The 14849-nt window shown below is 39.0% G+C and overlaps 1 protein-coding gene across 9 annotated transcripts in view; it reads left to right on the forward strand.

Annotated features, from left to right (window-relative positions):
* The window catches only part of PLA2R1 (phospholipase A2 receptor 1), a 141617-nt gene that overhangs the window by 44649 nt on the left and 82119 nt on the right, over positions 1 to 14849 (forward strand). For all 9 annotated transcript variants that reach the window (XR_010344594.1, XM_012454839.3, XM_012454837.3 and 6 more), the window contains 2 exons: positions 2620 to 2718; positions 5919 to 6031. Coding sequence is in view for 8 of the 9 variants with exons in the window: in XM_012454839.3 (XP_012310262.1) it covers positions 2620 to 2718; positions 5919 to 6031 (212 nt within the window). In the remaining variant the exon portion in view is untranslated. The remainder of the gene's footprint in view (positions 1 to 2619; positions 2719 to 5918; positions 6032 to 14849) is intronic.

Below are 14849 nucleotides of genomic sequence, written 5' to 3' on the forward strand. Positions count from 1 at the left end.
AGTTTAATCCCAAGCCATTTGAACAGTTTATTATGTCTAAAACAGACTTAATCTCTTTGATCAAGATAGCTGCTGAATGCACTGGCTGAGTTTCAGGAGGTTGTTGGGACTTGGTAGATATCCTTATTCTTTCTAACCACCAGGATACTCTGTCAAGTTCCCCCAAGAGGCAGTTTATTAAGTGTTACTGACATGGCTTGACAAAGTAATTATGCCAGCCAAACAGGAGCATTTCTAAGCACTTAACTTTTGTGACATGTTTCATGGTTTCATCTTTTAATGCTGGCACAGACAAATTACAATTGTACAGTGCAGTAACAATTATACAAGCTAAGGCGGTGTTTCTCAGCCCCATATAAAGGAGAAACAATATCTCTAAACGTTTGTCTGGGTCTAGCTCTGCTGAAATCCACCACAGTGTTTTGTTTGTTTGTTTCTGAGACAGAGTCTCACTGTCACCCAGGCTGGAGTGTAGTGGTGTGATCTCAGCTCACTGCAACCTCCGCCTCCTGGGTTCAAGCAATTCTCATGCCTCAGCCTCCCAAGTAGCTGGGATTACAGGCCTGTACCACCATGCCTGACTAATTTTTGTATTTTTAGCAGAGATGAGGTTTCATGTTGCCTGTTCTAGTCTCAGACTCCCAGACTCTACCTTCCTCAACCTCTCAAAGTGTTATGATTGCTGGTGTGAGCCGCCGTGCCTGGCCTACCGCAGTTTGTTCTACAGTATCTGCTGATTTATTGGTTCGTTAGTTTTGATATAATTTAGGTGATTATTTCTTATTGACAGGCATGGGGATTTTTTTTTTTTTTTTTTTTTTTGAGACGGAGTTTCGCTCGTTACCCAGGCTGGAGTGCAATGGCGCAATCTTGGCTCACCGCAACCTCCACCTCCTGGGTTCAGGCAATTCTCCTGCCTCAGCCTCCTGAGTAGCTGGGATTACAGGCACGCGCCACCATACCCAGCTAGTTTTTTTTTGTATTAGTAGAGACGGGGTTTCACCATGTTGACCAGGATGGTCTCGATCTCTTGACCTCGTGATCCACCCGCCTCGGCCTCCCAAAGTGCTGGGATTGCAGGCTTGAGCCACCGCGCCCGGCCTGGGATTCTTTTTTAAGAGATTGAGGATAGGTATTAACAGTATTGGATATGTCAGGACAATGCTGCTGTAAGTGTAATACTTTGTGGCCCCTGTTTTGGCAGCTCAGAAGCTCCTTAAATAGTAGATGTGTAAAAATTAACATTTATTGACATGGAGTAGAACTAGGGATGAATATAATTATTGTAATGAACAAGTTACCGAATCACAGTTGACACAAATTTGAATATGAGAGCCTAGGAAACAATTCATTTGTTCTTCCATTCATCTAACAGTTCTTAATAGCAGTATGCCTGACACTAACCTGTAACTGGATAGTTTGCTGGAAGACTCCATGGAGAGCGATGCAGGGCTCCTCTTACAGATGTAGGAGTCAACCCTGGACGTTGTATTTTTTCTGAGGCTCATGGAAGGGCTCCATGTTCCCCTAAAATTCTGGATGCATGAAATACCACCTGGAATTTAAATTGTGTAATTTTAGCCTAAGGTTCTGCTTTGTGTTATTTAAAAATCCTATGGGAGGATAAAATTTTAATCTGTTAGCAGTTATTATATCATTATGAATGAAAGATCTGAAAGAAGCCTTAGATAGGATGAGAGAAAAGACATGAAGGTATCTGCCTAGCATATAAAGAGGAAATGGGGTGGTGCTGTGAAGAATTCCTGATGAAAGGATCATTGAAGGTTGACATTAATTTCAGTTATGCCAATATTATGTAGGATGTTTCATGGTAGCTTGTAGGAATTTCCCCAGCATCAGGTATATACGTGAAAGCAGCAAAGCATTTAATGTAACACTTAGAAGTGGTTGAAGAGGGGCATCAGCACTCTCACTTGGTCAAGGTGATGGCTTCATCTCAGTGGTTCTCACAGTGTGACCCCCAGACCAGCAGCATTAACATCGCCTGAAAACTTGTTAGGAATGCCGATTCTCAGGTCCCACCAGACCTACCGAATGAGACACTGGTCATGCGGCCAGTCATCTACATTTCAATTAGCCCTCCAGGTGCTTCTGGAATACACTTGAGATTGAGAATCATGGCTCCATCCCATCTTTTCATAGAAAAATTGAGAACAGCTTAATGAAAAGCCAGGCTGACCTTGGTATCAATCCTAGCTCCAATTTTTACTGACTCTAGGACCATGTCAGATGCTAACTCTAACCTTTAAAATGGGAATAATAATCCTACCTCCCTGGAACGCTGAGATAATATATGAAAATCACCCTGCATGAAACCTAGCTCATGGCAGCAATCAAGAAGCACTGGTTATTATTAGTTGCACCCTCTCTCCTGCCTACTCAGCTACAGATGGCACATCTTGAAACTCCTGCTGGAGAGAGGGGCCTCCCATCCCTAGACAAAGTGTTAACTCTTTCCGTGACAAAGCGGGGTGCTGCCTGAAACATTATCCCATGTGGGAGCACATTATTAATCATATTTTTATTTCTAAGAATTGGTATTGCCCATCAGCATCAGCACAGAGTATATTCATTCTCTGGTAACATTTTTCTTCTTAGGAGGGACACTGGAAAGTCAAAAATTGTGAAGAAACACTGCTTTATATTTGCAAGAAAGCAGGCCAGGTCCTCTCTGATGCTGAATCAGGATGTCAAGAGGTGAGTGCTGTCAACATTGCAATTTAGGTACGGGGACTTCATAGCTAGAATATCAATTCCACCATCAATTTAAAGTGAATTTATCCATCTTTCTCCTATCTCTCTCTCTCTCTTTCACTTTTTTCTCTCTCTCCCTCCTTTCTTTCCTTCCCTCTTTTTCTTAATCCTGATTGTCTTTTGATCTTCTACATAGCATTACTTTTCTTTTGAGATTAAAAATGTAAATGATCCTGATAAAGCATCTGTACAGTGACTATCCTGTGATGTGTGATGCCCTGTCTCACGCTTGGTTTTCCTTCCTTCCTTCCTTCCTTCCTTCCTTCCTTCCTTCCTTTCTCTTTCTTTCTTTCTTTCTTTCTTTCTTTCTTTCTTTCTTTCTTGTCTTGCTCCATCACCCAGGCTGGAGAGTGCAGTGGTGCCATCCTGGCTCACTGCAACATCCACCTCCCAGGCTCTAGCAATTCTCATGCCTCAGCCTCCCAAGTAGCTGGGATTACAGGCATGCACCACTCTGCCCGGCTAATTTTTGTATTTTTAGTAGAGACGAGATTTTGCCATGTTGGCCAGACTGGTCTCCAACTCCTGACCTCAAGTGATCTGCCTGCTTGGACCTCCCAAAGTACTGGGATTACAGGCTTGAGCCACTATGCCCGACCTATGGTTTTCCTAGCTTTCAAGTGAGATGTCAGAAAACAACTGTGTTTCTTTGCCTCAGAGTAAACTATGCTGTATCAGTCTCAACAGTTTTCCAGACCTGGTTTTTATGCAACTCTGCTTTAATTATTTTCTCTTCTAATCCAATTACTTGTGTTACAATTGAACAATGACCCATCCCTCTAGAATCTTCATTTTATTCGTTAATCAATGTGTAAACATGTGAACTACTCGTCATACTCTAGCTGGATAATAGATGTGCCATAGCTGACATGCCACCATTTTATCCAGTGATTACAATTTCTGAATTAGTTATAGCTGATCTCTGATTAATCTCTGCCTCATCTGAAATATTGAAGACAGGGCAGGGGCGAGGGTTGGGGGATTTGTCTTACTGTGGCTTTTTGGGAAACAACATGTTTTATTTTTGTTGAAAGGACAATTAACTTCTTACACTGCAGAAACAGAACTGATGTTCTATTCAAACTTTTGTTCACTGCTTCCCTTTTCCAGCCAGCATTACCAGTATCTAAAGTTTCTGAGTTCATAGCCAGTTCTCCAGCTTTGTGAGGAAAGTTCCATTAATTTTATTATGCATCAGTCTATGAATACTGTTTTGAAAGTTTTCTGTTTTTTTAGAAAGTTGCTTCAATGCAATTCTCTAAACAGCCTGCATTGAAAAAGTCATTTTGTAAATTCAATCTCGATAATTTCAAAGCAAAAAAAAAAAGGTTATTTGTTTTTCCTTCTGAGTCACTTTTTTGGGGATTGGACAATATGAGCAATTCCTTCAGTTTTGTCACCACCAGCCTTTCATTTAAAAATGAAATGGCACCTAGCATACAAAGAGTTAACTGATATAATCAATTATCCTTCCCACATTCATTGTGTGGACAAAGCCTTGAAGTAACAAGTCTGTTTTTCTAATTATTCTATGCTGCATCTTTTTTTCCCTCCCTTTTCTTGAGCCTGTTCGGTTGTTGGATTTTTTTAATTTGTTTTGCTAAGCAGGCTATGATCTAAAAACTACTAATGAAGAAGAAATACATTGTCAGAAAAGTCAAGTCGCCAGCCTCCCTCTCTCTGTCCTTTCAAGTACAGGAGCAGCCCAATATCCCTGCTCATACCCTGGAGAGATTCATGAAGGAGCTGTATGGAGCTGTCAGTTACTCACAGAGAGAAGACTGAGAGTAGAAGTGAAAGGAAGTGAGTTCAGAGCAGATCCCAGATGACTGGATGTGGGAGCTCCAGTGCTTCACACCTCAGTTAATGATATGTTTGAACTAACATAGGTGATTTCTAAATTAAGGTTTTTTTTAATTTACTGCAAGACCTAAATATTTTCCAAGAAATTTATGAGAAATCATTTTATAAGTAATCAAAAGCTGGCAAATATTGGCATGGCATAAAATAAAAAGTGTTTTAAAACTGGTGAATAAATTAAAATAGATATAAATGATGTGATTTAATAACATTGGGAAAAAAGAACTAAAATAGCTCAGTTTAAATATAGAAGACTAATGAATGTGTGTCTTCTGTACTGTATGATTTCAGATGAGATTGGTCATGTTCAGAGTGGTATGGCCATAGACTGTACTGCATGATTTCAGAGAATAGCGCCACCCTTCATTGTTCCCAGGGCTAAGACATAGACCTACATGTTTGTCATTTTTGTCTGAGTGCCAAAGCTTACTTTCTTCCTCTCTAAAAGGCCAGCCAGTTAATTTAGGAATAATTTCTACCAAAGAGAAAAGGAAAAAACACAAATATTGGCCATTCTGTATTTGGAAGCATTATGCTCCAACCAAGACCATCCTGGACTGTGCCAGAATTGGGTTTCAGGCCCAGCCGATCCACTCGTTTGACTTTATCCAAGTCCCTAATCTCAATGAATCTCAGTGGGATAACATGAAATAATCAGTATGAAAGTTGCAAAAAAATCTATAATATTATCTAGACACGTCTATTCTCTTTGTTCATGTTATCTTTGCCCTCTATTCAATTCTAAAATCTGTGTTGTGCTTTTCTGATTCTCAGAACAGCCCCATAAATACTATTATTATCCTCAAATTGTATAGATGAAAAAACTAAGATATTAAACAAGGTTGCATAGTAGTGGAGCCAGAATTCAAACCCATGCATTCTGACTCCAGAACCAATACTTAATTTCTACCCTCCTGTCAGGGCCATTTATATGAAATTCTGTAAGCCAGAGAGAGAGAGAGAGAGAGAGAGAGAGAGACAGACACACACACAGAGAGAGAGAGAGAGAGATCTTGAATGAGTGCCTTTTTATTTTCATTTGCTTTTAAGGTTTTAAGTTAATTTAAAAATTTAGGTTTTAAGATAATAAATAAATGTGGAAGAGGTTATAGTTAATGGCATTACCAGATAGAATAAATATAAAAATATCAAGACAAAAATTCAAGGAGTTTTAAATGAGTAAGAGACGAAAATTATGTAGGTAGTAAAAGAGTATGCAAAAAGATTTCTTGGTATTTAACTAAATCAGAATGTGCCCTTAATTTCCCTTTTATGTTTTTAAGGGATGGGAGAGACATGGTGGATTCTGTTACAAAATTGACACAGTCCTTCGAAGCTTTGACCAAGCTTCCAGTGGTTATTACTGTCCTCCTGCACTTGTAACCATTACAAACAGGTAAATTAAACGTTTTTTTAACAGAAACAAGACTGCTTTGATGTGAGGGCTCTTGGAATGATAAAATCTAGCTACAGTCATAACTCGTCAAAATCTACATCATGCTATACATCAAAGTATTAAATTATTTAAATGAGATTAATTTAAATTATACTATGTTATTCCAGAATTGATTTTGAGTAATAAATAATAAAATTTAAGGTGAATTTTACTTTCTGTAAAGATTTGTTAATCATCCAGCTTTTCTAATATATTCAGCTGTTTTTAGATTTTATCTGCCTCCTGGGTTCAAGCAATTCTTCTGCCTCAGCTTCCCGAGGAGCTGGGATTACAGGCATCTGCCACCACACCTTGCTAATTTTTGTGTTTTTAGTAGAGATGGGGTTTCACTATGTTGGCCAGGCTGGTCTCAAACTCCTGACCTTAAGTGATCTACCTGCCTCAGCCTCCCAAATTGCAGGGATTACAGACATGAGCCACCATGCCCAGCCAAAACACATTATTTAACAAGTCTTTTTTAAATGTAATGTATGTGAGTTGTATGGGGTCTTTTTTTAGCAGAAAAGAAACAATAAAATGTGGAGGATATTCAAATGCCTCACCAGCACTTTGTCTGTCTGTTTAATTTAGATTGAGACTTCTCTGTGCACATATATCTTCCTGTTGCTGGCACAGAGACTGTGCCCTTTTTACACTCCATACAATCTGCAGCATGCTACCGATGCATAATATTTGTAGGGGATAAAAGTACCAACAGCGAAGGTGATCTTATATCACTATCAATGCCAGGAGGGCAGTGAGGGCTGGGACACCTGGGAGACCAAGTCTTCCTGGGGAAGACAGAAGCAGGGTAGAACTCCAGTGGTGCCACAGGAAAGTACACCTGCAAAGCAAAGCATTTGCTTATCTGCCTGGACCATTGCCTTTAAAAATATTCACTGAATATCAGCAAATAGGACAACTGGTTTTACCTAGAGATCCTTCCCATGTAAGTCTAATTTGTAGAGGAATTCCTGTATGATTTTTCTGCTCTTCCCACATCGGAAGTCAACATCCAAAGCTGCCAGTATGTCCTTCCTCCTCTTACCCTCTTACTTCCTTGACTTCTTTCCCAGCTTTTATTCCAAACAATGCACAAGAATACACACACACACACACACACACACACACACACACACACACACGAATGGATTGATAGCATTTGGCAGACTAAATCACCTGGCGAAAATTTTACTTTCGGGAGACCCTCTTGTCAGAATGTAGCACTACCTTTAATGCATCTCAGCATTGTTTTTAGTTCTGCCTTTCTCCTCCCAGCTTTAGCGAACAGGCAGAAGAAAGCCATTATCAATTTATTAACTCACCCAAAAGCTTCCAAGAGCACCTTGGGTTGGAAGTCCCCCAGTCAGTGAGTCAAAATTAAACTTTACAGGAGCCTGACCAATGAAGCTGTATGCTCTTTGGTTCATTGCAATTTAATTATGTTTTTTACCGAAAAAAAATAAGTCTAATTGTTTCACCTGCTTTTTATGTCTTAGTCTTTTTTCTTTTTTTGTTTAATGTTCATTGAGTGCCTGTTACATACCTGGCACTGTGTTAATTACTTTTCATATGTTATCTGGCCACATAAAAAATTAATGACCAAGAGTTGATTAGAAAATTATTTATTGAATACCTATTTTATGAGAGGCCCTATACTAAACTCTGACATGCTATACACAAGAAGTAAAAGGCATGGTATCATTGTCCCATGCTTTCTGAAAACCAGCAACTGAAGAGATAGAACGTAGACCCAAGAAATAAGTAAAGAAAGTAGAATAACACAATAAATGGATAAACTCACAGTGACGTTACAGATAACCCATAGCGCCAAAGTGACCCAGGCTAAGGCAGAAATGTGTTAGAACAAATGCTTCATATTCTATGAGCCCTTTGGTGACCTCATACAAATGATAGAAAGTATCTGGGAAAAAATGTATTTTATTTTCCCCAAAACTGGATACAAGACTATATTGTGAATACTTTAAATGTTTTCTCTGGTAAACTGTATTCAGTAGCCAGCAACTGAATAGCCAGAAACTGCTCCAACTCCAGAGCAGAACTGTGGCATTTGGAAGTTTGTTTTTATCCCAGTTTTGGCCTCCTAGGCCTGTCACCAACCAAGCCCTGAGGGAGTACACGTGAGCAGGGATGTGGCATCTGTCCAAGTCAGTTAACATATACTAATGCTGCCTCCAAAACATGTTTACGTTCAAAGCAGTAACTCCCACCCAGGACTCGTGAGTTGAAGAGCCAGTGCTCTTGATTTTTAATCATTCAGACCCCATCAGGGATGAAACAAGGAAGGGTATACACTGTACTGCTTTTGACTGACAGTACACGTTGGAATTTTCTCCAACAGCATCTTTTGTCTGAGAAGGTTGGGCAGTAGACGGAAAGTCTCTCAGATCCAGCAGTGTCCACTATCGGCCATGGTAATCATTTTCTTCCATTACTGATTTCCTGTTTGAGTTAAGACACTCCTGTCACTCTTCAGTACCCAAGCTTGTAGTTGCTAATTGATTTTCCACTCTTCTGCACAATGGAATGACAGGTTTGATGGGCACAATTAGAACCACCTGCTACAAATTACTTATTTCTTTGTGATCAGGAAACTGCTTCTGGTCTAGGACTTTTAACACTTTGCGGAATAGAGAGGGGAAGAAAAACAGGTCCTTATTGTTGAATAACAAATTTTTAATTGCTTGCTGACAGTTACAAAATTTTTTCAGGCCTGGCTACTTTGCTTCCAGACAAAGCATGAATGTAAAACATGAGTTCCAAAATTTTAATGGATAATTGGCTAAATCCATGCGTATCTAAATTTTGAATCAATCAGCCATGGAGTATTGGCACAAAATAATCCAAATGGCATTCAATTTTGTGAATTTTGCCAAAAGTGAGAAATTCTGCAATATCTCATTTTCTCCTAAGTTTCCTTTATTTTAATTTATTTTTGAGACAGGGTCTCACTCTATTCTCCAGGCTGGAGTTTATGGTGACTTCATGGCTTACTGCAGCTTCAACCTCCTGGGCTCAAGTAATAATCCTCCTGCCTCAGCACCCCAAGCATCTGGGACTACAGGCATGCACTACAATGACCAGCTAATATTTAAAAAAAAATTTTTTAGAGACAGATTCTTGCCTTGTTGCCATGGCTGGTCTTGAACTCCTGGGCTCAAGCAATCTTCCTGCCTCAGCCTCCCAAAAGGCTGGGATTGTAGGTATGAGCCACTGTGCCTCTCCTAAGCTTAAATGTGCAGTATTTTAAAACATTTTTACAGCTCTGCCATTTTCCTGCAACTGTCATATCTCCCCAAACATTTGTTTTTATTGTAGTAAAACATTTTTTTTATTGTAGTAAAATATACATAGCACACACACAAAGATAAATTCACCATGTTAGTCTTTTTTTTTTTTTTTTTTTTTTGAGACGAAGTTTCACTCTTGTTACCCAGGCTGGAGTGCAATGGCGCGATCTCGGCTCACCGCAACCTCCGCCTCCTGGGTTCAGGCAATTCTCCTGCCTCAGCCTCCTGAGTAGCTGGGATTACAGGCACGCGCCACCGTGCCCAGCTAAATTTTTTGTATTTTTAGTAGAGACGGGGTTTCACCATGTTGACCAGGATGGTCTCGATCTCTTGACCTCGTGATCCACCTGCCTCGGCCTCCCAAAGTGCTGGGATTACAGGCGTGAGCCACCGCGCCCGGCCATGTTAGTCATTTTTAAATGTGCAGTTCAGTGGCATTAACTGCATTCACGTTGTTGTTCACCTACTACCATCATCTATCTCCAGAACTTTTTTCATCTTCCCAAACTGAAACTGCGTACCCATTAAACAATAGCTGCCTATTCTCCCCTCCCAGACCCTGGCAACTACTATTCTATTTTCTGTTTCTGTGAGTTTATGCTAGGTATCTCATATAAGTCGAATTATGTTTTTCTGTGTCTGCTTTATTTCACTTAGCGTGTCCTCATGGTTCATTCATATTGTAGAGTCAGAATTTCCTTTCTATTTAAGGCTAATTAATATTCCATTGTATGCATATACACATATTGTTTATCCATTCATCCATTAATGGGCATTTGGGTTGCTTCCACCACTGGGCCATTGTGACTAATGCTGCTATGAACATGAATGTACAAATACTCTTTGAGTCCTGCTTTCAATTCTTTGGCATATATGCCTATAAGTGACATTGCTGGATCATATGATAATTTAATTTTTTATTTTCTGAGGAACCCCCATACTCTTTTGCATAATGGCTGCACTATTTTCCATTCCCACCGGTAGTGCATAAGGGTTCCAATTTCTCCACATCCTGGCCAATGCTTGCTATTTTCTGGAGGTTTGTTTTGTTTTGATAACAGTCTTCCTACTGGGTGTGCAGTGGTATTTCACTGTGCTTTTGAGCTGCAGTTCACTAGTGATTGGTGATGTTGAACATCTTTTCATGTACTTATTGGCCATCTGTATATCTTCTTTGGAGAAATGTCTATTATTCAAGTCCTTTGTCCATTTTTAATTGGAATGTTTGTCTTTTCTGTTGTTTAGTTATAGGAATTCTTTATATATTCTGGATATTAATTCCTTATCTGATGTATAACTTACAAATACTTTCTCCCATTTTGTGGCTTGCCTTTTCATTCTGTTGATAGTGTCCTTTGATGCACAAAGTTTTTAAATTTTGGTGAAATCCACTTTTATTCATTTCTTATTTTGTTGCCTGTGCTTTTGGTGTTATAGACAAGAAATCATGCCAAATACAATGTTATGAAAATTTTTTCCTATGTTTCCTTTTAAGAGTTTTATAGTTTTAGCTCTTATGTTTAGGTCTTTAATCTATTTGAGTTCATTTTTGTGCATAGTATAAGGTAAGGGCCTAACTTCATTCTGTTGCAAGTGGATATCTAGTTTTCCCAACACAGTTTATTGAGAAGACTGTCCTTCCTCCACCGAACAATCTTGGCATCCTTGTTGAGAATCATTCGACATATATGCAAGGGTTTATTTCTGGTCTATTCCACTGGTCTATGTGTTAGTCTTTATGCCAGTACCACACTGGTTTTTGTTTTGTTTTGTTTTTGAGACAGGGTCTCACTCTATCACCCAGGCTGGAGTGCAAGGTTGCGATCACAGCTCACTTTAGCCTTGACCTCCTAGGCTCAAGCCATCCTCCCACCTCAACCTCCATAGTAGCTGGGACTACAGGTATTCAGCACCACCACCCCCAGCAATTTTTCTTTTTTATGTTTTGTAGAGACAGGATTTCACTGTGTTGAGGCTGGTCTTGAACTCCTGGGCTCAAGCAAGCTAGCTGCCTCAGCCTCCCAAAGTGCTGAGATTACAGGCATGAGCCAATATGCCCAGCCCACACTGTCTTGATTACTGTAGCTTTGTAGTAAGTTTGGAAATCAAAAAGTGTGAGACCTCTAACTTTTTTTTTTTTTTCACAATTATATTGGCTATTCGGGGTTCTTTGAATTTCCATATAGATTTTAGAAAGAACTTTTCTATTTCTGAAAAAATATCATTGGGATTTTGATAGGGATTGCATTGAATGTATAGATCACTTTGGGTAGTATGAGCATCTTAACAATATCAAGTCTTCCAACCTATAAACATGGGATTTATTTCCATTTCTTTGCGGCCTCTTTAATTTCATTCAGCAGCATTTTGCAGTTTTCAGTATACAAGTCTTTCACCTTGTTGGTTTAGTTTATTCCTAAGTATTTGGGGGGCACTAATATAAATGGAGTTATTTTCTTAACTTCCTTCTCAGATAGTTCATTGTTAGTGTATAGAGACACAGCTGATCTTTTTGCAACTTCTCTGAATTCATGTATTAGTTCTAACAGGGGTTTTTTTTGTGTGTGTATGTGTGTATGTGTGTGTGTAAGGCAGTTAACTATCTTTCAAAAAACAAATTATAGTTATCCTTTTAAAAAATTATACAATAAATGCATTCTCATTGGTACAAATTTGAGTAAGCCAGAACATAGACTAAGAAGTGAAAGTGCCGCCTTGCCTCCACATTTTTCCCCTCCCAGCCAATCTACCTGCCCCCTGGATTTGCTCTTCCAGGTTTATTTCTTCTGTCTATATTAAGTATGTTTTCTAAGTCTACATTTCTTTTCTAATCTTTTACAAGAAACAATATCAAAAATATAACATTTCTAGTTCTTGAGGAACACCACCAGAAACTTGTGACAAAAATGGTCACAATGTGTATCTACCACTTAAAAACTACTGATATTCTACTTCCATTCTTTATTTAAAAGAAAAAGAAATGGATTATTTTTATATTAGTTCAGCAACAAAGTTGTTATTTGAAAATGGCATCAGAAATATTAACAATTGGCCAGGCACGGTGGCTCATGCCTGTAATCCCAACTCTTTGGGAGGCTGAGGCGGGTGGATCACAAGGGCAGGAGATTGAGACCATCTTGGTCAACATGCTAAAAAAAAAAAAAAAAAAAAAAAAAAAAAAAAAAAAAAAAATTAGCCAGTAGTCTCTACTAAAATGCAAAAAACTAGCCTGGCGTGGTGGCAGGTGCCTGTAATCCCAGCTACTCAGGAGGCGGAGGCAGGGGAATCACTGGAACCTGGGAGACGGAGGTTGCAATGAGCAGAGATCACGCCACTGCACTCCAGCCTGGTGACAGAGCAAGATTGTCTCAAAAAAAAAAAAAAAAAAAATTAGCCATTGTATCATTGGGAGAAATCCAATTGGCAGTTACTTAGTTCAAAACTGAGTCCTCCCTGAAGGGATCTCCCAATTTCTCATGTTATGTAAAGACTGCTACTATTTTTAAAAATTGAAATAGCTCTAGTGAAGCTACTTCCAATGCATTACTTTTTTCAATCCCTTGTTTTAGATAATACAAATGCACAGTCATTTTTGTTGACTGCTAAATACTATGTTGGTCAAAGACGAAAAAGTCTTTTTTTTTAGCTACATACATCACTTGCCCACCTGATGAAGAAATACAATGTTCAATTAGAGATTAGTATAAAATACCTCCTTTTAAAGTGTGCACTTTTTGAAATACAAAATGTTTATTCTGAAATGAAAAAAATTGTCAATGCATGCTAAAAATATGTATTGCCATCTTCAATTGGAATTTTTAAATTAAAATTTAATGTTCGTCAACATAAGCAAATATTTTTATCAGACTTAGAAAAGTTTAAGCTATGCTTTTCTTGTTTACACTTAAAAAAAAACACTCTTGATTTCTTAAGTTTTTTAAAGAGTTGATTTCTTTCTGATTCTAAGAATTAAGAATTATTCCCCTGGCCAGGCGTGGTTGCTCATGCCTATAATCCCAGCACTCTTGAGAGGTCGAGGTTGGTGGATCAAGAGGTCAGGAGATTGAGACCATCCTGGCCAACATGGTGAAACCCCGTCTTACTAAAAATACAAAAAAAAATTAGCTGGGTGTGGTGGCTCATGCCTGTAGTCCCAGCTACTCGGGAGGCTGAGGCATGAGAATTGCTTGAACCCAGGAAGTGGAGATTTCAGTGAGCCAAGATCACGCCATTGCACTACAGCTTGGGCAACAAGAGCAAAAAAATCTGTCTCAAAAAAAAAAAGAATTATTTCCCTATAAAGTTTGATTTTCTAGGTAAGTACATATAAACAAAATATTTTATCATTTGTTTTCTTTAAAGAATAACAAACAATTATTACCTTACTGAATCTCTTAGAGATAACATGCTATTCTGGATCAAATTATAATATAAAAAGCAGTGCATGGCCAGACTTGGTGGCTCACGCCTGTAATCCCAGCACTTTAGGAGGCTGAGGCAGGCGGATCACAAGGTCAGGAGTGAGTTAGAGACCAGCCTAGCCAACATGGTGAAACCCCATCTCTACAAAAAAAAAAAAAAAATTAGCGGGGAATGGTGGTGCACACCTGTAATCCCAGCTACTCAAGAGGCTGAGGCAGGAGAATCACTTGAACCTGGGAGGGGGAGGTTGCAGTGAGCCAAGATCATGCCACTGAATTCCAGCCTGGGCGACAGAGCAAGACTCTGCAAAAAAAAAAAAAAAAAAAAAAGTGCATATGGCCATTTTTGGTTCCTCAAGTCATAACATTTGAATTAAACAACTTCAGTGAAACCAGACAAAAAGTCCAGATATTATAAAACTCTAGAATATTCTCTTATGAATAATTCTAAAACACAGGGCCAGAAAAGACTTTGAAAAGTCATTTGCTGTATTACTGTAATACAGAGTTTCATAACACTTTTAGTATTGGAAACCAAATAGAGAGTGGTAAAGAATATAAAATTAGGTCAGGCGGGGTAGCTTACACCTATAATCCCAGTACTTTGGGAGACCAAGACAGGAGGATTACTTGTGCCTGGGAGTTTGAGACCTGTCTGGGCAACATAGTGAGAACCTGTCTCTACAAAAAATAAAAAACCAGCCAGGTGTGGTGGTGTGTGCCTGTAGTCCTAGCTACTTGGGAGGCTGAAGTGGGAGGATCACTTCAGCCCAGAAGGTTAAGGCTGGAGTAAGCTGAGATCGCACCACTGCACTCCAGCCTGGGTGACAGAGTGAGACCCTGTCTCCAGAAAAGAATGTAAAATGTCCTCCTGTTTCTTTACAAGTTGAAAGCAGACACTGAAGAGATTTCATGCTGTTATCCAGACTTAGGTTTTTTACAATATATACTTTAGAAGACATACATGTTTGCTGAAATTCTTTCCTAACAGGCCATCTTCTAAATTGGACTAGGAAAATTAGAATTCTGTTTTGATTAGAAGGCGTT

Source organism: Aotus nancymaae, unplaced genomic scaffold, assembly GCF_030222135.1.
Source record: "Aotus nancymaae isolate 86718 unplaced genomic scaffold, 86718_ANA_hifiasm-v0.15.2.pri h1tg000029l, whole genome shotgun sequence".
Classification (NCBI taxonomy): Eukaryota; Metazoa; Chordata; class Mammalia; order Primates; family Aotidae; genus Aotus; species Aotus nancymaae.